At 55.8% G+C, this 22738-nt stretch overlaps 1 protein-coding gene across 11 annotated transcripts in view; it reads left to right on the top strand.

Moving 5' to 3' along the window:
• The window catches only part of DLG3 (discs large MAGUK scaffold protein 3), a 78890-nt gene extending 56846 nt beyond the window's left edge, over nucleotides 1–22044 (top strand). For 4 of the 11 annotated variants that reach the window (XM_086756792.1, XM_086756790.1, XM_086756795.1 and 1 more), the window contains 13 exons: nucleotides 1506–1662; nucleotides 2058–2160; nucleotides 6959–7073; nucleotides 10761–10937; nucleotides 11630–11705; nucleotides 12302–12401; nucleotides 15317–15358; nucleotides 16094–16144; nucleotides 16902–17003; nucleotides 17185–17357; nucleotides 17939–18048; nucleotides 19164–19255; nucleotides 21053–22044. In XM_086756792.1, coding sequence (XP_086612918.1) covers nucleotides 1506–1662; nucleotides 2058–2160; nucleotides 6959–7073; nucleotides 10761–10937; nucleotides 11630–11705; nucleotides 12302–12401; nucleotides 15317–15358; nucleotides 16094–16144; nucleotides 16902–17003; nucleotides 17185–17357; nucleotides 17939–18048; nucleotides 19164–19255; nucleotides 21053–21159 — 1405 coding nt within the window. In that variant the 3' untranslated portion in view covers nucleotides 21160–22044. Of the gene's footprint in view, nucleotides 1–1505; nucleotides 1663–2057; nucleotides 2161–2327; nucleotides 2423–6958; nucleotides 7074–10760; nucleotides 10938–11629; nucleotides 11706–12301; nucleotides 12402–14154; nucleotides 14201–14525; nucleotides 15267–15316; nucleotides 15359–16093; nucleotides 16145–16901; nucleotides 17004–17184; nucleotides 17358–17938; nucleotides 18049–19163; nucleotides 19256–21052 lie in introns of those variants that run through there. The other 7 variants (XM_086756794.1, XM_086756799.1, XM_086756798.1 and 4 more) reach the window with 4 other exon arrangements.
• The last annotated feature ends 694 nt before the right edge of the window (nucleotides 22045–22738 follow it).

The following is a 22738-nucleotide window of genomic DNA, read 5'->3' as shown; positions in this document are numbered from 1 at the left end:
AGGGGACAGCCGTCCCTGTCCCCTTCCAGGCAGCAGCGAGGCCACAGGAGCAAGTGTGACCAGAGGTAGGGGACTGGGATGCTGCTGTGCCTGGTGGGAGGCGCGGGGACCAGGATAGGAGCAGCTGAGAGAGCTGTGAGGGTCGGGTTGTGCTGAGCCCAGGGTCTAGGCAGGGCAGGAGCCCACTAAGACCTTCTTGCAAGGTGTCCTTAACTTCTGTCTGTCTGTCTCCTACTCCCATTGCTCCTTATAAGGTGGTTGCTTGGCATTAAGCATCATTCAGCCCATCAGGACTCCCCCACGGGGAAGGATGGTGGGAGACTTTTCCTGGGGTGCTGGCAGGTGTCCGTGGAGGTTAACATCTGCACTTACATTCGCAAAAGCACCAAAAACCTTCCTCCATCCACCCAGTGATGCTCCAGCCTGGCCTAGGGGGGTGAAAAAGATGTTTGCTTGCCAGAGTAGCCCAGGAGCATGCTGACAGGCTGCAGGGCTTTGTGCTGTCTGCTCAGCCAAACTTTATTCCTCTGAGTCCCTGCTCTGCTCCTGCCACCTGAGCCTCGCTCCTTCCCTGGCTGTCACTGGCAGCTGGGGGGCCGGCTGGGCCAGCTCCCTCAGTGCCCCAGGGTCCCCTTCACACAAGTCTGCCAGCATTTTAGGGTCCACCATGGGTGCCAGTGCCGTGCCTGGGGCTTCAGCATCTCTCCTACCACATTCCGAAGATCTCCCTCTGCTCCTCGGCAGTTGCGGGGTTGATCAGGCTGCTGAGCTCACTGGCAGGTCCTCGGTCCTTGCGGTATGTTCCAGAGTGCCCGGGATCCAGCCGGTCACTGCAGCGGATGCACTGATGGTCCCCATTATCATCTTGGCTGACAGTGACCTCCTGCCTGTGCTAATTGTCTGACATCATTTATTCCTTCTTATTTTAATCTAGCGCTTGAGCAGGGAGCTGCTGTTGTTCCCACCAGACTTGCATTTTTTTCACAGATGATAATTGATGAAGGATTTTTGCAATGCCAGGCAGTCTTTCTGCCTTTGCCTACCTATTGTTTGAGCTGCAAAAGAATTAAGTCATCATCAAAAAATTTAGGACTTCTGTTGAGCCGCACAGGGCCTGTGGCATGGAGGTGCATGGGGTTGTGAGCATGCTTGCCATGTTGCATGGGTGCAGAGGAGCTTGATCCGCCTCTCCTGGCACTGCCACACCGCCCTTGATGCCCAGGTTTGTGGTATCTGATGCTGCCTCACAGTCAAATGTTTCTGTGCGTGATTTCGCAGCAGATGCTCCCTCTCTGTCCATGCTCTGTCGCATGTCAGTCGTGTAACTGCCCGCGCCTCTCCCGGTTTATCAGCCTCCTCGGTGCCAAGGGCTGAGTCATGCCAGGTTGCACTCAGGGTGACTCCAGCCCCACGGGTGTGCCAGGAAGCCTGGGCATGACCGACCCTGTCATCGGCTTTGCTGCTTCTCACCCTGATGTCTCCCTGTCCCATATCTGTCCTTACAGGGAGCCCCGGAAAATCATTCTGCACAAAGGCTCCACTGGCCTGGGCTTCAACATCGTCGGAGGGGAAGATGGCGAGGGGATCTTCGTGTCCTTCATCCTGGCCGGAGGCCCTGCTGACCTCAGCGGGGAGCTGCAGAGGGGAGACCGCATCCTCTCGGTGAGTCGGCGGGGCCTCCTGCACCTGTCCACTGCCTCCCAAGACCCGGTTCAGCAGGGTTCATCCCCAGTGGTGGCGTGGACGTGGCCCCTGGGTACGTAGAATGAGAGCAGCAGCGTGTCCAGGATCTGCCCTGCAGCGGAGCAGGGGCTGGCTGGGCCCTTGCCCGCCTGCTGACGGACGGCATCCGCGATGCCCAGGCCAGCCGAGAACGGGTACCAGGGATGCCAGTACCAGGAGCGGTACTGGGAGCAGAGGGGCTGGGTGAGAAGGCGTTGAGACTGTGGGTACCCCGGGGACCGGTAGCGGGGCGGGGCAGTGGTGCTGAGGGCCAGGCGCAGGGCAGACCCAAGCCCCCGTGGGCCCGGTCCAGTGGAGCCGCTCTGTCCCGCCAGGTGAACGGCGTGAACCTGCGCAACGCCACCCACGAGCAGGCGGCGGCGGCGCTGAAGCGGGCGGGGCAGTCGGTGACCATCATCGCGCAGTACCGGCCCGAAGGTACCGCCACCGGCAACCGGAGCGGCGCAGGGTGGGGGTGGGGCGTCTGATGGCGCGCGGGCCGGGAGGCCGGGGCAGGGGGCGGCCGGCGGGAGCCGATTGGCGCGGGGCGGGGCCCGGAGGGGGAGGTGCGGACGCCGATTGGGTGGGGGGGGCGGGGCGGTGGCGTCCCGCTGGCGGTGCCTGCGCGGCTTTGTGTGCGGGCCGGGCGGCTCGGGGGCTGCTGCCGGGGGCGCTGTCGCCGCCCTCCACGGGCCTGCAGGTGAGCGGGACTCCGGCAGTCTCACCTGTGGGTGGGCCAGTGGCACAGGGGGGAGGGGGAGGGTGTCTGTTCGCCTCGAGGTCCCGCTCAGTGGGGTCCCGTGAGCCTTGCTGGAGGGGATCGCGGGTGTGGCAGCCGTTCCTGGGGGGCGGCTCCATTCCCTCTCCAGTGCGGTGGGCTCCGAGGACCCCATCCCCCCCGCCCCACTGCGACCACCAGGCCGGCGGGGCTGTAACCGGCGCCTCGGTGCAGGGTGGGGGCGCGTTCCCGACCCGGAACATCCCGCCTACCGCGCTGCCCCGGCGACTGCCTTTCGTTAGCGCTGGCCCTTAGTTCCCTCCGCAAAGGCGTTGCGGGCCGCTGGTCCCGTGTGGGGCGGCCAGTGGCTGGCGGCTGCCGATCGAAACCCTCCCCAGGCTGACGGGGCTGAAGCGTCACCCGTGGGCTGGCCGGGCGACTGCTGGGGTGGGCATCCCGCCGGCGGGCGAGGGCCCGGGAGTTGCTCCCGGGGCTGCCCCCGCGCTGTGACCCTATCCCCAGCAGCACTGTGCCAGGATAGGGTGGTTCACGTCCCCCGGTGAAGCCATCTCTCCTGGGCCCTGCTGGTTTTCTCCCGCAGCAGCCCTGGTTCTCGCCTGCCCTTTGCCTTGTGCCGCCCCGGTGGCATCGCCGGACCCCGGGGGTCCCTGTCCCCGCAGAGGCCATTGGGGTGCAGAGCTGTTAGTGCTGCTCTGGGGTGTGCTGTGGATGCAGAGTGAGTTTCGTTTGGCTTTTTTTTTTTTTTTCTTTTCCCCTCTCCCTTTCCAGGAAGCACTTAATATTCTTGTATTTCTGGCTCCATTTGCCGCTTCACGTTTGGCAAAGATGCCAACCAAGAGTGGTTCCTAAATGTCAAACAGGACAAAATGTTTTGAAACCCCTTTAGACCGAGTCGGTGGCTTTCTGGGTCCACAGTGGCTCCTCCACACAACAAAGCCTTGATATTCCTCACCTGAAAATACAAAAACTTGTGTGACGGCATTTCTCTGTGTTGGCCGCTCAAAGGAAAGTGACAGGGCCACAGGGTGACTTTTAGAAGTCTCCAGGCTTTCCCCATGGCTATGGTCTCGTCCACTCACCTGGGCCTGCAGCATACATGCCCTGTGCAGGGAGGTATCTGTACTTTAACCCTGCACCTGGAAGGTATGTGGTGTCAGGACGATAAAATGCCAGGCTTGGAGGGGAAGGATGGAGCTGGGGGTAGTTTTTGCAGGTGGCTGGGCTGGAGCCTGTGGCCAGGCATCCCTGGGCTCTGCTGATGGCCCAGCAGAGCTGGCATGGCCATGGGTTTCTGTATTGCAGAGAGCAGGGCACATGCACAAGGCTTTATGCGTGTTCAGGGGTTGCTTTCTAATGCAGCTCCCCTCTCTGCCAGCACCTTCTCTCCTTGCACTGTTTCCTGGTGCCCAAAAATCAACTGCAGACCCTCCATCTTGCTGAGTATATTTGCAGGTGCACCACACAAGTGTGTGCTGGTGCTGGGGATCCTCAATGCAGGCAGGTGATCCCTGCCTGATCTTAATGGTCTGTGACCTGTGTGCACTTGGGCGTGCAAGGCCATGTCCTGCTCTTAGTGCCAAGCTCGCCCTGCAGTGCAGGATCAGACCCAGCTCCAGGGCCACCCGCGCCCTGAGAAGGGAAGAGTGGCAGGAGGGTGGAGCAGTGTTTCTATAGTTTTTTTGAGTGGGAATAGCAAACGTCCTGCCTCTCCTGACCCGCAGCACAGTGCCACCATGGCACTCATGGCAAGAGGTGACAGGTCACCTGTTGCATATTTTTCAGTCTTGATAAATGTGTCCTGAACATGTCTGGCACCTGGGTCCCGTGGGAATGCCAGGGAGGTAGGAATCGGCTATGGTTCACCTCCCTGCCATGCTGTGGACAAGCTTCCCGGGCAAGTTTTGGCTATGCAGGAGATCTCCTTCCAGGATGCAGAGGCAAGGTAGCTGTGAACCAGGGAGCAAAGGCAGGAGCACTGCTTGCTGGGGATTATCTGCTGGTAATTGTCTCGGGAGGCAGATAAGGGTGGGGGCGATGGCAGCTAGGAGCACCCCATGGTCGCTCCTGCGGTAACCTTACCTCCCCTGAGCTTGGAGGGAGGTGGCATATTTGCCTGTGGGACTGGTTCCTCCTCAGCCTTTCACCCTCCCACATCGGAGTGAGCACAGGTTGGTGGCTCCTTGGGAGACCCTTCCTAGGATGGGATTGCATTTGCTCTCAGAGGACTAAAGCCAGCGCAGCCCCTGTGTCCTCCTTCAGTTTGCTGCATCCAGCCTGGCCTGTGCTTCTTGTCATGCTGGCGGGCTTTTCCCAGCCCCTCCAAGTAGCGTGGCTGCTCCAGCAAAATTTGGAAAGTCCCTTTCCATGGAGTGCCCCAGCCAAGGCAAAGGTGTTTGAGAGCTCTGCCTTTGAGTTGCGTGCAGGGGACGCAGTTGCTGACAGGGTGGTGGCAGCCAAAAATTGCCCTCCCGACATCCCGAGCCTGATGCCAGTGGTGGCTAAACCTGCTTTTGCTCTTCACTGCTTGCCTGATCCCAGGTGGTGCATACTCCACACCAGGCTTCTCATGGAGAAGGGTTTCGTGGAAGGGATGTAAGCCCATGTGGCAATGGCCAACAGTCCTCTTGGTGCAGGATGTGCAGACTGTGCACACAGTGAGGTCTGGGACAACTCAGATGGGGACAGGGGTTATAGCACCCAGCACAGCAACTTTCTGGGGGAAATAGCCCTTCTGTACCAAAGAGGGTTTACAGAGCAGCTGTACCTCCTTCTGACAGATGCTCCTCTGAGATACAAGACCTCAAGGGCATCCTGGGGCAGAATGAGCTCCATTGCAGATGCTGTAGTCCACCCTAGTGTGGAGTGAGAGGTGCAGAGTGGGATGAAGCTCACCTCCCTCTGCCAGGAGCTTTGTAAAACCCTGGTGCATGTTGATGAGTGCAGAAGTGCTGCTTTGGTGTCAGAATTCTGTTTTCTTGTAAAATAAGCCTTGTCCATGACTGGCTGCTTCTGCGTTTCCCTCTGCTAGTAGGAAGGCAGGTGGGGGCAGTGGGGGTCGATGGGGGTTTGGTGACCCCCATTAAGTGGCTGACCCTGCCTGGTGTGCAGCACCTCTTGATGTCTTGTGGCAGGGGAAGGGACTTCATGTGGAGTTTCTGTGTGCCACTTGGTAGTTTTTGTGTGTATCGCCTTTTTTTTCAGTCCTTAAGTAAAAATGCATCTTTGGCAGCTGGGTGTGGAAGAGGAATGCCCAAGCAGGTCTGGCTGCAGAGTGAGGGGCTGGAGAGTCAGGAAATGCTGAACTGCAGCTGCATAACTTCAACCCCGCGTGCATCTGCATGGAGAGTCACCTCTGCCCTTGCACGGTGAGGGGCTGGCTCTCAAATGCAGCCCGCAGTGTGTTGTTCTCACTAGCCTGGTGTGATGCAGCTCTGCAGGCCAGGCAGCTGCCTGCACAACCCCCTCCACTGCTGGGACTCTGCTCTGCAGCGATCGCGTGCCTCCACTGCTGAGCTGATGTGCTCTGGTTCACAAAAAAAAAAAAAAAAAAAAACAACCACCCAAACGACATCTAAACCACTGGGTTGTGGAGAAGGTTTTCTAGGCAAATCTTACAGCAGAGATGAGACTGGTCCCCTCGGATGCAGGGATGTCACTGCAGGGTATGCCCAGGGGACAAAATCGAGGGTACTGGGAGAGAATTGCCAGGGTGGGCTGTGGTGATGCCGGCAGCTTCCCTGGTGCTGCAGTGCCTCAGTTGCTTGCTGCTCCACAAACCGTTCCTAGTCGCTCCTGGGTAAGCAGGGCCAGTACTGCCAGTCTGACCTTTACACCCAACGGAAGGTCGGACTGGTGCGGAAGCAGGCGCCAGAGTGGTGGCTGCTCCGTACAGCCACCTGGCAGGGAGTTTAGCAGCAGCGGTGGCTTCTGGAGGGTCCCTCAGCTCCTTCTGCAGGTCTCTGCCGCTGGGATGTCGGAGTGAAAGGTGAATTCCTCCTCCTCACTCCCCTTCAGTGGGCAAGGGCCATGCTTTACCTCCCTCTTCCCTGTGCCTGCTGAGGAGAGGGGCTCCGCTGCTGGCAGAGTGGTGCGTGGGACCCCCCCATCTCCAGCCGGTGGGTGACGGTTTCCTGGAGGAGCTATCTTTCTCTGCACGTTTTGAACCATTCTATAGATCAGCGTCTTGCTGAGCCCTGCCCAGCCATTCCCTTGCTGAGTACCGGTGGAGGTCTCAGTAGTCTTTGCCTGAGCTGCCCGTGCGGGGTTTCAAGGTGGGTGTGGGCACAGCCAGTGCCCTGCCTGCTCCAGATGCCCTACAGCTCCCAAAGGTGCTGTAGCCTCTTTGGCTTCATCCTCCCTCCTGTGCAGGGACGTACAGGACCATGGGCAAGATGCCCCACGGACAGGCTGTCATTGCCTCTCTCGACACTTACCAGTTGCACCCCGCTCAGGCTTGGGGGAAACTCCTGCCTGCACTGACCACCTCTCTCCCCACAGAGTACAGCCGCTTTGAGTCAAAGATCCATGACCTGAGAGAGCAGATGATGAACAGCAGCATGAGCTCCGGCTCCGGCTCGCTCCGAACGAGCGAGAAGAGATCGCTTTATGTCCGGTAAGGTTCAGCTTCCCCTTGCTTCAGGCAGCCAGAGGCGGGTGGGATGGATATATCCCCACAGTGCAGGATGCAGGCTGGGACAGTTCAGCCGGGGCCATGCAGCACATCTGTGGACGGGTGTCAGGGAAGCAATTGATAGGTGCATCATGAAGCCCAAAGGGTGCAACAGGAGAGCAGTGCTTTTGCACTGGGTTGCTGAGGATGGGTGCTCTGCACTCAGGTGCTTTTTCCAGGGGCTGCTCTGCTTTGGGAAGCATGGCTGCTAACTAGGCTGATCCACTGGGGACCACTGGAAAATGCCAGGCATCCAGCACTGCTTTTCCCCCAGGCAGCCCTGGGCAGCGTTCAGGCACTCTTCTGGAACCACTCCCTGCTAACAGACTTCTCCGTGTCTCCTCCTGTCATTCCTGCGACAGGATCTGCCTGGAGGGGAGGTGAGCTCTTAGGAGGATTATTGCTCTGAGCCCTTGATGTGCTTTTGGTCTGGAGCCAGGCACGAGGCTGCCAGGGGTTAAGCAGCCATGCAGCTCTAACTGTTGCAAGTCCTGCGCTGCTAGGGCAGTCCTTGCTCACTGCCTGCCTCCTGCCACCTCCTGCCTGCCACAGCACAAGTGAGGTGACAGCTAATGAGTAATTTTAACATGGTAATTAAAATAATCCTGTAAATCCTGTTGTGAGTCGGGGCTGGTAGGAGCAGGGGATGCTTCTCCTTCCCCACAGGAGGGATGATGAGGGCCAAGGCTGTATCAGCCTCAGCCTGCATCTCCCCCCACATGGCTGCTCCTGCTGCAACTCCAGCCTGGCAGGAGGGGAGAGCTGCAGCTCTGTGCTCCCCTGAGGCTCTGCAGGCACCTTGCTTGATTGATCTCAGGACTCTGTGCTGGGAGTGTGCAATGAGCTGGGTGCCATGTGTTGAATAAAAATCATCTTGCTAGTCCTGCCCTCGCTCCCCTGCTATCCAATGGACACCCTCATAGGTGGAGCAGGATTTAAGCTGGGTCCAGCTTGACTTGAGCCTGTGAGGCTCCTGTTCCCTGCCTGGGTAGGTGCTGCACTTATCGGGGCATGCCTGCGAGCCAGAGCTCCCTGCTGCCTCTGCAAGATGCTTGTAGCATCTTGTATCTCTTGGTGCATCCCTCCATGTGGCTTTGGTGGCCTCAGCAGTGCTGTGTCCCCTCACATACACCCAGGAGGCTTCAGATGGGAGCTGGGCAATGCCTTGGTGAGAGGGTGATCCCAGGGGGATGCTTTCCTCCAGCACAGCCCTTCCTGACCCTCCCTGGCTCTGGTGGCCATGCACCCCGCAAATGTGCTTGCAAGAGCCACTGGGCGCCCAGGCTGCCCCAGCCCTTCTGGGCGGGGTAGTTTCGAGCACAGTTTACCTGAAACCAGCTGAGCTGCTGCACTGAGGACAGGACATCAATTACAGGATTTGCTCTCCAACTGCTTGAGTCAGCCCCATGAGGCTGCATTCCACCCTTCGTGCTGTCGATGGGGCTTGGAGCCGGGCACTCGAGTGCCTCCCGGATCCGATTTGGGAGTGCTGGCACTCACCACATGTTTCGGAGCTGCAGCTGTGCAGAACAGGCAGAGGCCAGGCAGGTTTGCCTGCTGCCTGCCTGTGTTGCCGCAGGGCAAAGTCCAGCAGCACTGGAGCTGTGCTGGGTGGGGATGTGGGTCAGGCGGGCGCTGTGCCTGGGCACTGGGAGGAGGCTGTGCTGAGTCCCTGGCACTGCTCCCTTGCCCTCCAGCCAGATCATCTACTCTGCTGGCAGCTCGGACTGTGTGCCAAGAGCCAGCCCAGAGGCAGAGCAGAGCGACCACACTACCCTCTGGTCCCTGCATCCTGTGTGTCCTGGGGAGCACCCAGCCATGGTGCATCCTGGGTGCTGACATGGCCAGGGGCTGGTCTGCAGGAGCATCACGCCTTGGAGAAGAAAATGCCTTTGCAGGTGTCCAGCCCTTGCACAAACCTTGCTGTGCCTGCCCCGGATGCCAATGGCTGCTGCAGGAGGAGGCAGGGAACCACAGGGTGCCCCGCAGCCCACTTGGGTCTGGGAACCGGCCTGACCAGTTCCTCAGGGCCTTGGCTCCGGCTTTTCTCCCAATGGCGCTGGCCTTCCAGGGACCTGCCAGCCATGCACAGCCTTATCTTTTTGCCAGGAGCTGCCTTCCAGAGTTGCTTGCCTCCAGCCAAAGCATCTTGTGGTGCTTTGCTGTCAGCTCCAGCATGCCGGCGTGTGTGCTTGGGTGCAGAAGGACCTAGCATGAGAGCTGCCCCAACCATGAGCAAGCTGGGAAAGGGAGAGCAGCCTGGTGGCTGGAGGTACCTGGACTCATAGGTCTTCATGAGGTCCTGTCCCAAAGCCCTTCCCAAGCCATGGGGCAGCCCCTCTTCTCCTCCCCATTTGAAACCAGCTGCCTTGACCCTGTCCCAAGTGATCCAAAAGATTTCATTGCCCAGCCCTCTCCTGGCAGCGCTGGAGCAGGGATCTGGCTGTAGAAGTGCCCTAGCAGCTCTGCTGCTCCATAGAGACCTGCTGCATGGTCCCTCAGCCCTGCCAATTGCACCATGTACTTTCAGACCTCCTTAGGAATCCCTGCAGCAGAAGCAGGCAATAAGCAGGACAGAGGGTGTCTCTTCTAGCTGAGGAAGGCTCGGTAGTGCCAGGATTAAACCAGCAACCAGCCAGTGTTTGTGGTGCCTGGGTTTGTGTTGGGCTGGGCCTGGGGCTCCAGGGGGGCTGATGCACCAGAAGCGAACGCAGGGGTGCCAGCAGTAGTGCTTTTGATGACTGTTCCCTCGGTTTGGTTTGTTGTGAAGTAGATACATCAAAGTAGACGTGGTTTGAGATCTGGCATTAGTAGAGTGCAGTGCACTTAAAGGCACTGAGAGCAGCTTGTGGGTATGGCCTGCAGTGCTGTGTGTGATTAAGTGTGCACAGGAAGGGTATTAATGCTCCTCTAGTTCTTTTAAAAAAAAAAAAAAAAAAGAGAGAGAAAAATCTTTTCTATAGCTGGTTAGTTTATTATTGAACATAATTGAAGATAACTTTAAACTAAAACTGTTCTCAGGGGAAGTATTTAGGAATCTGAAAAGGATCAGTTGTGGAAGCAGATATATATACCTTCAGATGGATTCCTAATTCACACACACTGGACTAATGTACCCCTGGTACGTAAATAAAGCGCGTGCCCTGCAATCTCTGCCTATGCAACCACCCACCAGCAGTGGGATCTGATATTCCCCATCCTGCTCCTTGGCCCCAGAGCCGCTGAGGAGGGATGGTGTGGAGCAGCCCCTACCCCGGCTTCCCACTGCCCTCCTACATGCTGCTGCTTTCTTGGGGCCATGTGAGCTTTGCCTGCTCGCTAACCACAGTCACCTTCAGTGCATCTGCGGTTTGTGTGGCTCTCACCGCTAAAGTCCAGAGCAAGTTGTTTTGGTCCAACACAGTTATTCCTGTGTTGCACACTTTGGGGCTTGTGCTGAGCCTACCAGTGGGAGGGCTGTGCTGGTGGCTGCGTGGCACCGCTCACCTTGGCAGGAGGCTTCACCAAAGTTTGGGTTTAAATCCTTTAAGGTAGGAAGGTGGCAGTGCCTCAGAAGGCTGGCAGTGCTGCTGCACTCACTGCCTGGCCATGCTCAAGGAAGGCATCACTCATCTCTCTGCTCCTCTGCAGAGCCCTGTTTGACTATGACCGGACCCGGGACAGTTGTTTGCCCAGCCAGGGGCTCAGCTTCTCCTATGGGGACATCCTGCATGTCATCAACGCCTCCGATGATGAGTGGTGGCAAGCCAGGCTTGTCACACCCCATGGCGAGAGCGAGCAGATTGGGGTCATCCCCAGCAAGAAAAGGTGAGTGTCCGTCAGCAGGAGCTGTCACGTGTGGTGCCTCCTGGAGCTCCCCAGCCTCCACAAGCCCTGCAGCCCTTGGGGGCCTTGTGGTTCCAGCCCACCTCCCTCTCAGTGGCTGTGGAGCATGAAGGGTGCTCTGGTTGCAAGCTGTGGCTGTGTGCAGGTCTCCCTGGGGAGGTGTTCTCCAAAGCTGAATGAGACTCCAGAGAGGGAGAGGAGGAGGGGAGCACTCAGCTCCCTCTGGTCCCCATGGGGATGGAGAGCTGGTGTTAGCCACTCTGGGGCTCCAAGTGAGAGCAGAGTCACAGCAGTGACTGTGGGCTGCTCCTCGTTTCCTCTGACAACCTGCCCAGCTCTGCGAGTCAGGTCCCGTGAGGTGGCAAGTCACAGAGAGCAGAGGAGCTAGCTGCCACTGCCTGCCTTCAGATCTGGAGAGCCAGCCCCATCTTTGTCCTCCATCCCCTCCCCTCCCGGGAAGGCTAGCTTGTCCCCTTTCCTGCTCCTGCAGGCGCTGGCTCTGGCCAGACTTCAGACAGGTGGCTCCACCTCCATCCCTCTCTGGGAAAGAGCTGCCCTTTGCCAACAGGGTCACCACCCGAGGGTGCACAGAGCTGTCTGGAGAGCCAAGCGGGCAGCACAGAGGGTGCATGCACGGGACTAGCAGCTTTTTCTCCCCTTTAACTTCTGATCAGGGTGGAAAAGAAGGAGAGAGCGCGGTTGAAAACAGTGAAGTTCCACGCCAGGACTGGCATGATTGAGTCCAACAGGGTAAGTGACGTGCTGGGGCTCAGGGGGCACCTGGAGCCAGTAGCTATTGGGGGCAGGATGAGTCCCAGGAGCCAGATTTCCTGGTGGAGCAGCTGGAGCAATCTGAAAGCAGAGAGCAGCGTGACTGGAGCTGCCCCAGGCCCACATCTGCTCGGTACGAATCCTCCATGACTGTGCAGAGGGTGAGCAGAGGAGCCCAGGATGGTGCAAAAGCGCTGGGGAAGGACCCCTGGTTGGAGTGGTGAAGGAACAGAGCCCATCCCACTGCAGCTGGGAGCTGACTACAGGCAGCTCATGCATGTGAAGATAGCTGCCCTCACTCATGCGGTATGCTTAGTGAGTGGACAAGGAAGGGAGAATGGCCTGGCTACTCCTGCAGAGCTGCTGATTGCCCCATCAGCTTCCCAGCATCCCTGCTACATGTTCTTTTCCGTGCTTAATTTTTTTCCTGCATTACAGTTTTCATGTAATCTCCATTATTTCATTTGAGAGTAACTGCCCTGGCGCAGCTCCTCATTGTCTCTTCATTTTAATTTTTCCCACGTGTTAAACACCATTGTTCTTTCTGTCCTCCCTTCCATCTCCATGTTCTTCAGTCGATCAAAACGAAACGTAAAAAGAGTTTCCGCCTCTCTCGAAAGTTTCCGTTTTACAAGAGCAAAGAGAACCTGGCCCTGGAGAGCAGCGGACAGGAACGTAAGTAGCAGCAGGCCAGAGAGGGCAAGTGTACAACCCTTAGACCCCTCTGCCTTGAGGGGAGAGATTTGGCACATTTCTGTAGCCAGGGGTCCTGGCATCTGCCCACATTTGGGACTGTGCTCCACAGTCATGCCAGCAGCTAGAGAGAAACTGAAGCAAAAGCAGCAGCTGCAGGCTGGCACTCTTTTTTTCTCTCTCTCATGTTCAGTGTCTTCATCCTTTCATCCAACTTTACACCCACCTGTCCCCCTGCTTTGCCTCCCCCTGCTCTCTCTGCTCTGCTGTGGGCTCTGCTCCCTCCCTCTGACTGCCAAGGGCTGCTCCCTTCCAAGCGAGGGGCTGGCCACCTCCTGCAGAGCTTCTCCTGTCCCTGTCAGGGCTGAGGGGCTGGGGAGGTCCCAGCTGTGCTCCCCATCTCCCTTCTCCCTTACATGTGACTTGCAGCTACATATTCCCATCTGCAAGCCCTTCCCATGGGTTAAATCCTGTGGCCATAGGAGAGCCATGCCCTCGCTGCTGGACGAGCTGCCCACTTGTGACTGAGGCACATCTTTGGCAATGGGCTGCAGATGTTGTGGGGTCCCCAGCTCTCACCTGGCAGCCCCCTTGGACTCCCAGCAAAGGCAGGGCATTGTTGCCCCAGATCCTGACGTGGGCAGCACTGGAACTGCTAGCCAAACCCAGCCTGTCCTCCTTCCAGATGCTAAACTGCATCCACTCCTTTGGCAAGCAGAGAGCCACAGTCTTCGCACCTCAGGGAAGAGGAGGTGGGCAAGGCAGAGCAGTATCTCTGCCCTGGTGCCAGCACAGCGAGTGCATCCACTCCCCTCCAGTGGCTCTCCGGGGCGTGATGCAGAGGCAGGAGATTGGTGCTAGGCTGCTCTGGGGGCTGCCCACTTCCTTCTGCTGCCCATGTCAGGCCAGTCCCAGCTTCCAGTGGGCTTAGCAGCCAGCACTGGCCTGCGGTGAAGGTTAGTTTGTGTGTCTTGGTATCCCTCATAGTGCCTGGATGTGGCTGAGCTCTGGTCAGCTCCATGCTGGAGCTGGGGGCTCACTGGGGTGCTGCTCTCGGCCAGCCTTGCAGTGCAGTGACATACAGCACAGGGATGGGGCAGGCAATGCTCTGTGCCAGCCCATGTCACAGACACACAGCCAGCTGCGTCCCCGTGCTCTGCCTCTGTCCACCCCAGCTTGCAGAGAGGGGTCCTTCTCCTACATTTCCAGAGTCTGTGCAAGCACTGGGGCATGGGCAGCTAACACACACGAATAGGGAAAACATTGCCCCCTGCCATGTATTAGAGGACTGCTGTGCTGTGTCTGCCCCCCTGAACAGCTGGGCTGTTCCAGGGGAGTGCAGAGCCACTGCACCCTGCCAGAACACCCTGTGAGGCATTGCAGAGAAACGCCTCGGCCTTGCTTTTCAGCAGCTTGGGGCTGCAACAGCTCGGTGCCAGCAGATGCTGCCATGGCTGCCCTGCTCTCCCTAGACCCAAGGTGGCCCTTGGGGGCTCTTTGGCTGAGAGGATGAGCTCCATGCGGGGCGGTCCAGCTGTGCAAGGTGAGACATTAGCAGTGGGCTGATGGGCGTCAGCTCTGAAAACATTTAACCTCACTTGCAGTTGCAGCTCTGGGCCATTCAGCAATCCTGTCACTAATGCTGGTCTGGCTCTGTCTCCCCCATCCTTCTGATTGCCCCCTCCCGCGCTTTCTTCTCTCTCCCTTTCCCTGTTCTTGCTTTCTGTGAAATCAGGACTTCCCTGGGTTAAGTGACGATTATTATGGAGCAAAGAACCTGAGTAAGTCAAATTTCGATGCACATTATTCACTTTTGGTCTCTGGCATGCCTAGTGGTGCCTGGGGAACAGCTGGGCTCCAGCTGGGGCAGCTGCGCTTCTCTGGGTGTGGGGAAGGGGGAACCCCGCGGGTGCTACTCCTTTGCCGGGAATGCTGCGTCTGCTGCTGGTGGCTGCTGGGCTTGAGCAGGTGCTGCTGCTGCATGCAGAAGGGGTCCAGAGTTTGCTTTGGGATGTTGGCCGTGCCCTAAGTGGGCCCAGCTGAGGGCTGCCCGATGCACCCAGGGTGAGCTTTACCTCCTCATCCTTCTTTTCCTCCTGCTCCCAGCTGGGCTGGCTGCTGGTTTAGCGCTCAGAGACTGGGAGCCACTGCCAGTGGGAGGTGGCTGTGACCATGGTAGGTCCCCTCTGCGTGGGGCGAGTGACAGCATTTTGAAGTGTCACCACCTTCCTCTGGGGCACATGTACCCAGAGCTGCAAAACAATGGTGTCAGGAGCCCCTCGGCCCTCCCAGCTGGATATGAGTCCCGTGCTGAGCTCTGCACCCCTCTGACCGGTGCAGAGCCTGGCTGGGGGCAGGCAGCAGCCAGTAAGCTTCTGCGGGGCGGTTGCAGCACTGGGATCAGCCTGAGTAAGCAAAGCCCCAGACTCTGTCCCATCCTGTCACTGTCTTGTCTTTGTGAGTCCCAGCCCCGTACCCAGAGGTAGGCTCCCTCGTCCCCGTGCTAGCGTGGAGCCATGCCCTCCTGTGCCCTCCATGTGCATGCTGCACCCACTCCCCCCAACCAGCACCCTCCTCCCCATGCACCCCACCTTCCCTCCCTTGGGCTAGGAAGCCCAGCACCAGCACATGCCTGCCCATGCCTGCCAGGCAGCCCCCTCCCAGCATCCCTGACTTCTCCCAGAGTAGCCAAGCATCCTCCTGCACATCCTTGGTTTCACAGCAAAGGGTGAGAGATGCCACCCTGCCCATGTGGCCCAGTCTCATCCCAGTGGGTGCTGGGGCACAGATTTTTTGGGAGGCCAGTGCTGCCCTGCCCTGGGTCAGTAGTGCTGGGGGTGCCCCCATACCTTCTGCCCATGCTCTTCCTGAAGGGAGTCTCTCTGGTTGCTTTGCAGAGGGCGTGACATCCAACACCAGTGACAGCGAGAGCAGTTCCAGTAAGTGTGCATCTCATCTGCTCTTCCGCCCCTGTGCATGTCTGTGTGTGTGTGTGTGTGTGCACGTTTTGACACTTCCATCTTGTCTTGTCCCAGTGGTGATTCTGTTTGGAGGCTGGTCCTTCCTGCTGGTGACACTGAGATGCTGCAGACAGCTCCCTCCTTGGTGCTAAGGGGAGCAGGGGCTGGGGGGCAGGAGCGAGCCTGCCTGCCTCTCTGCTCTCTCCTGGCTGCAGGGCTCTGTTCCAAGGCTGGGTGGTGGGTTCCCAGTCCATGGTGGTCCCCCATCTTCAGTGCCTGCTGTGGAAAGCAATGACCAGAGGCCAGGTCTGTAGCATAGGTGGCTCCTGGAGTCCAAGCCTGTACAAGAGCATGGGGGTCCAGCCGCAGTGAATGCTCCCTTTATCCCTGTCAGGTCCTCTAAATATCTGTAGCACATCTGCCACCTACCCCAGAGGGAGGATGGTGCATCCCAACGGGCTCCAAGCCTGCAGCAGCGGGGAGGGAAAGGGGAGGCTTGACCGTGAGTGGGGACGTGAATAATTAACATGGATCAAGGGCTGGTAACTGCATGCCTGTCACACTCCACGTCAGCTGGCAGCATGATGGGGGCAGCCTGGAGGCGTCCCTAGGGCTGTGGGAGGCTGGCGGGGGCAGAAGCCAACTCCTCATGGATGCAGAGGGGCTGGAAAGTTGCTGTGAGCGCTCACCTGCGTCTACCTGGCTCTGTTGCAGAAGGACAAGAGGACACCATTCTGTCGTATGAGCCGGTGACGCGTCAAGAAAGTAAGTCCTGGCACTGGGCTGCCCCATGCCTGCTCTACCATGTAGAGCCAGGGTAAGCAGTGCAATCTCTTTCGCTCTGCCATACCAGCACAATGCCAAGTGAACACAAGCGGAGTTTCTTGTCTGTTAGGTGCAGCAGGGGAGCCAGGCATGCAGGCCACCTCGCCAGACTTTCCCTAGCCTTGATTGTCCCTTTTTAATTAACAGAAAAGACTTGTGACCTGTTCTGCAAGACCAAAGGAGAGATCTAGAGCTAAAATTGAGCTCTGCTTTAGTCCTCAGCTGAGGACAGGATTATCCCTCCCTGCCTCAGGCAGGGTCCCTGCTACAGAGCAACCCCCTCAGCATTCAGCCTTGCTCAGTGCTCAATCCCTGTGGACCCTTTCGTGGGCTGAATAGTCCCAGCCTTGGTGGTCTCTCCTTGCCAGAAGCTGGATTAGACTTTTAGGCTCCTGTCACTCCGCCAGCTCTGTGGCATCCTCGCCCAGCTGTCCCCGTTGTCTAGCTCCTGTTCCAAGTGAGGGAGCAGTTTTGCTGATCCACAACTCCGGGGCTGTGCAGATGGTTTGGGTCATAGGAAGGTGATGCTGACCATGACCAGGAGGAGATAAACTTGCACAGAGGATGCACCTTTCAATGCCCATGTGAGCAGAGCACCCACTACCAGCAAGGAGAGGGCAGGCTGATGCCAAAAGTGGCAGTAGGGTCAACTGCCTGCAGTACAGACAAGGCCTCAGGTTGTGGCTCTTGTTTGCAGTTCACTATGCGAGGCCAGTGATCATCCTGGGGCCAACAAAGGACCGAGTTAATGACGACCTCATCTCCGAATTCCCACACAAGTTTGGTTCCTGCGTGCCTCGTAAGTCCCAGCTGGTGCTCGGTGCCCTTGCTGGAGGGAGGGGAGAGCAGTGGCCCTGCTACTTGCAGGGTCTAGCCTGTGGCATGGGTAGGGGGGCCGGGAGCATGAGTGGGTTTTCTCCCACCCAGAAGGTTTGGCATGCATGACTCCAAGTTCATTCATCATGTCCGCTCTCCTCCAGACACTACCAGGCCTCGGCGTGAGAACGAGGTAGATGGACAAGACTACCACTTCGTCGTGTCCCGTGAACAGATGGAGAAAGACATCCAGGACAACAAATTCATAGAGGCTGGGCAGTTCAACGACAATCTCTACGGGACCAGTATTCAGTCAGTGCGAGCAGTGGCAGAGAGGGTAAGTGTCGGGTGGCATTCGTGGGACCGGGATGCATCCAGACCGAACCCAGATGCATTTGGCAGTTCCCCTCCTCTCCTCATGTTGTTAACAATGTTAACAAAGGGCTTTAACCACATTAAGCAAGTGTGGCACGAGCCTCTCCTCCCTCTGGAGTCCTGCCAAGCCATGTGGCTGCTTTTCTCATCCGTGTTACTCCACCTCGGTGGTGTACTTCTGTCATCCAAACTCCACCTGAAAGGCCGGCACTGGCGGCACCAGCCTCCTGCTTGGGAGCTCGCAGGGCAAAGGTGCCCAGCTGCCCTCCTCAAAGCAGGAGCATTTCCTCCGCAGGAGTACTGGAATGTACTGATGGCTTGTAAATATTCACATGTTCAGAGAAAGATTCAGTCCCTTTGCATTGCTGCTGCCCTGCCCTAAGCAAGCAGGAACGTAAGGCTACTGGGAGTTGGCTTATGTCTCGGGACTGGTGTTTCATCTCTGTGTCTCCTCTCTTTTGTAAGCACATCTGTATGAGCAAGCCGTTTTCTGCACAGAGTAGACTGTGTGGGTAGGTCTGATCCCAATCATCTCCTTTCCAGGGGAAGCACTGCATCCTGGATGTGTCTGGCAATGCTATCAAGAGGTTGCAACAAGCACAGCTTTATCCCATTGCCATTTTCATCAAACCAAAATCCATTGAAGCTCTCATGTAAGTGCAACACCATGTTCTGTGACTCTTCAGGGTGAGCAGCTCTGGCATGATAGGGATTCATATGTCTGCTGCCTCTGCCTTTTAGAAAGCAACAGAGATTGCTGCTAGTGCTGAACGTGTCCCTTGTTAAGAGGAGCTCAGCCCATTGCTGTCTCTGTGGTGTCCCTTCCTGTCTAATCATAGAATCACAAGATGGTTTGGGCTGGAAGGGCCCTTTAAAGGTCATGTAGTCCAACCTCCTTGCAAGGAGCAGGGAAGACATCAACCAGATCAGGTTGCTCAGAGGCTGCCATGGTGCATCTAGGCTCTATGAATTGCTCTGGCTTAAAGACCTTCATTCGCCCCAAAAAGATTATCCATGGGAAATCTAAAAATGCTCCCAAATGTGCCTGATGTAACCTGCTCACCTAAGCCCTGAGTCCAGCCAGGGGAGCTGCTGACTGCCCATAGTGGTGGACCACAGCTGGATGGTGGCTGAGCCAGACCAGCCCTGGGGAGCAGAGAGGAGACTTTTCCTGTGTGCCTAAGTGGGACCTTCTGCTTGTCCTGCTGCTCCTGGCCCTGGGCAGCATAGGCTGGAAAGGACATTAAGAGCTGAGTTTGCAACTCTTCTGAGCAGTAGCAGAGAATATTATCTGTGAGGTGACTGAGTAGCTAGAGATGACCTCTGAGCTAAGAAGAGAGTCTGCTGGCACCAAGGGAACTGGGAAAACCCCTGGTCAAGGCAGAAGGGGTGAATTGCTTATTTGGGTGTTGGTATGAATATGAGAGAACCTATGCAAGGAGGGTGGTGACAGGCCCTAGAAAAGCAGAGAGACTTCTGCAGTGGTCTTTGCAAATTTGGAGAATTGTCTGGATTTGAGTCCACTTTTGTGCTATGCTGAAAGGAGGCAGGGGGCGGGTGGCAATGGGAAGAACTGTTGGAAGCTGAGATGAAGTGCCAAGGCAGCAAAGAGCGTGTTGAGAAGGGTCCTGCCTTTGAGAGCTGAGGCCTGCACAGCTTCCATTCCTGGTGTGCAGAGGCTTCCCAGGCACCCTGGCTCCATGGGCTATTTTTGCTTCTGCTCATTGCTAAGAAAAAGAGCTAATTTTCTATTTTTTGTACATGGCAGGGAGATGAACCGGAGACAGACATACGAACAGGCCAACAAGGTCTTTGACAAAGCCATGAAACTCGAGCAAGAGTTTGGAGAGTATTTTACAGGTGAGGCTTGTATCTGATTTGTTTTATTTTTTCCAGCTGACAGCTGTGACCTCTCTACCAGCACTGTCCTACTGCAGGGTCATGGGAAAATGTCCAGCTTCATCAAAGCAAAAAAGAGATGGCATTTTGCCAGCAGGGCTCTGCAAAGGGTCTGCTCCAAGATCAGTGGATAACAGTAAACCAGCCCTAGAAAAGGAGATAAGTTGTCAGGCAGGATTTTCCGAGTTTGTGAAAGCTTGTCACCAACTTTAATAATAAGAAAAAAAAAGAAAAAAATCCCCAGGCAGGGGAAGTACAGCATAGATCAGGGTGCTACAAGGCTACAGGAAATAAAACTCCCTGCACAGGGGAAAGGGGAGCATTTTGAAAAAGAGAAAAGAGTAATTTTAAAGAGGAATGATAAAAAATTAGTGACCTAAATGGTGGAGACTGTCCTGAGTTATTACAAAACACCTCCCAAAAAAAGACTGGAAGTTTGGCTAGCTTCCCTAAGTAGTCTTTGCTGAAGAGCCAGTCAGGGGCTGCCTGGCACTTTGTGCCTGCAGGGATGAGCTGCTCATGACACAGGCATGTTTATGCATTAAGGAACTAATGTTTGCAACATGATTAATTCTGGAAAATCGTGGGCAGGCAAAGAGGCAGATAAACCTGGTCTTCCATCTTCCCTCCCATGCAGTAACTATTTCTTCTAAAACTGAGGAGTAATAACCCTGCCAAACCCTGTATTACCCACCTAACAGCTACCAGGAAAAATCCCAAGCCAAGCAGAATGTTTTCCAAAAATGGATCTCAGCTGAGCAAATGTATGAGTACAAACAGGGCAAAAGCTTTCCCCAGACTTCCTGTCCCAGGCAGCAGTTTGAGCTGCTGGCTGCTCTTCCAGGAAGAGTGCAAAGGGAGTGTGTGCTGTGGTTTTACCAGACCCTTGGTATGCCGTTGTGCACTTGAACAGTGAATTTGAAGTTGACCTTGGGAAGGAATGCTCTTGGCTGATACCCATTGTAGAAAGAAGTGGGGAATGGGCAGAGAGATGGTCGCTGTAGCAAGTTCTGTACCAGGAATTTATAAGGAGGGGACAGATGCTGGAGGATGGTCCTGGCTAGGCTACAGAGGCAGGCTGAATTACCAGAAAGTTTGACCCTCCACCTGCACCTTTCTCCTCTGATGGAGGAAACACAGTGAAGTGCTTCGTACTGTGTCCATACTAAGCAGCAAGACTGTTGCTGGTCTTTGGGCAAGAGTTACTGCTGGGAGCAACAGCCATAAGCTGGCCTTTTCCAGCCTGACATTGCTGCAATTCCCACCCTACAGCAGAGAAGCAACAAACACAAGAAGCCCTCAGGAGGGCTGAGGAGGAAATGGACAAATCCGGCACCTCAGGGTATGCGCTTGGCGCACGCCAGCTAATCTGCATGAGACCCTCCTGTTCACCGCAGCAGAGTAGCTGCAGTGCCAGGGCCAGGTACCCGCAGCCTCGGCACAGTGGCGTGACACAGTTTGCAAAGCTGATTAGCAGCCTGTTGTGGAGAACCTGGCTGGCACTTCACACACACCAGGAGCTCTGCCAGTGCGGGATCAGCTCTTGCTAATCCCCTTGGACACACTAGCTTAACCCTCTGCGTCATTGTGTGCCTGTTACAGCTCCTTTGACACAAGTTATCTCATTCATTAATTGTTGGCCACACCACACCACACTGGCCTGTTTGGTGCAGAGTAAAGGCCTTTTCCATAGCTTGTGTTGGGGAAGGCACAGCATTGCCTGATGCTCAAGGTCTTGCTTGTTCTCTCCTCTTCCAGCCATCGTACAAGGAGACTCTCTTGAAGAGATTTACAGCAAAATCAAACAGATCATTGAGGACCAGTCTGGGCACTACATCTGGGTTCCATCCCCAGAGAAACTCTGAAGATGTCCTCCACTTGCTTCCCTGTGAGCAGAAAATCTCCGAAGTCCCACCTCACCCAAGCCCTCTGCCCTAAGGAGGAGGATATGAAAACTATTCCTGCCCCCTTTTTTTAGATCGTCACAAAATTGAGTTTTCTAGTCCTGTTTCTTTTGTTGGGATGAACTCATTCATCGTGTGACTGTTCCCACCGTTCCTGCATGGACCTTCCTACTGCTCCATTAGAGACAGATGAGAACCATTCAAGGTCGTTTTTTATTATTGTTATTATTATTATTATTAACTAAACCAAGGATCAAGATGGGAGGAAGCGGCTAAGGACTAATGTAAGAAACAAGTGAAACAATGGACTCTCAGCACATGAGCTAGCATCAGAGCTCCAGGGGCATTTTTCCAAGTGTGACTGTCTAGCAGCTCTGAACAGTGCAACAGAAAGGCAGCAAGAAAGCATTTTATTTATCTGTATATGTAATTTATATATAATATATAGAGAGATATTATATATATATTATATATATATATATATGTGGACTAGGAAACCTGTGGGACCTCTCTTAAAAGGTATTGTATTATTGCAAGGATCTTTCAGTTTCTCTGTCCCAGCTGCGGGGCATAGGGAGTCCACTTGGGCAGGAAGAGCTCAGAATGGTACCAGGTGCTTCAGAAGCGTCTCCCATCAGGGCCAGCCTCCTGCCAGCCGCCCCAGGTCTGTGAGGCAGAGCAGAGACTGGTATGCTGCCTGTGCAGAAGGGACCAGACATTCAGAGCAACACAGCAAGGAGCAGCAGTTCCTCTGAGTGAGGCTGGGAGACAGAGACTGAGCAGGAGGCTGCAGAGCAAGAGAATGGATGATACTACATATTAAATTGCACATTGTTTTACACACCACCTTATGTGTTTGCATGAGAGGTTTCCTTTTGGGTCTATTTTTTTAAGCTGATTTTAAACCAAAACCATATTGTGTTGCTGTGTTGGCCTTTTTTTTTTTCCCATTATTCCATTTTTCTCTTGTTAATGAACTGAATGGGTACAAAATCCAGGTTTTTAACTTATTTTTTATGCTGGCTGTATTGTAAATAGAATCTAGATCTGTGGTGTTCAGTTAGAAAATACTCTACTGGCCATATGGAACAAATGCACTCACTGTCCTGTGTTGCTGTGGAAAAACCTGGGACGTTGGGCTGGCCCTGTACCCATTGGCGCAGGTGAAATGACCCGTTCTAGCTTGTGACAGCACGCTGGCATTCCCTTCTGCATTTGCCGCTGGTAGAAAAAGCCTCCAGCTGTGCCTTGGGTGGATGCTCACATTTCTCCAAATTAGTAACAGAATTGAAAATCTTCCTCCCTCTCTTGCCTGCACCATGCCAAATTCTGGCTCTGCTGCGTGCAGGTGGTGGTGGTGGTCTTCCCAGTGGAAGGGCCATCCTTCCAGCACAGCAGGGACCTTGTCTGCTGCTCTAGGAGCTGGGGCTTGGCAGGTGAATGCATGGCTGCCTTGCCTGGTTCTGTCTCTGACATCTCTGCATAAAGCCTCTTTCTGAAATTGGGCTCTGCTCCCTCTCTTAAGGTGACCTTAGAAAAG

This window comes from Chlamydotis macqueenii, chromosome 11, assembly GCF_036417535.1.
Source record: "Chlamydotis macqueenii isolate bChlMac1 chromosome 11, bChlMac1.mat, whole genome shotgun sequence".
Classification (NCBI taxonomy): domain Eukaryota; kingdom Metazoa; phylum Chordata; class Aves; order Otidiformes; family Otididae; genus Chlamydotis; species Chlamydotis macqueenii.
Note: the sequence above shows the minus strand (reverse complement) of the source record. Positions and strands in the feature narration are given on the sequence as shown.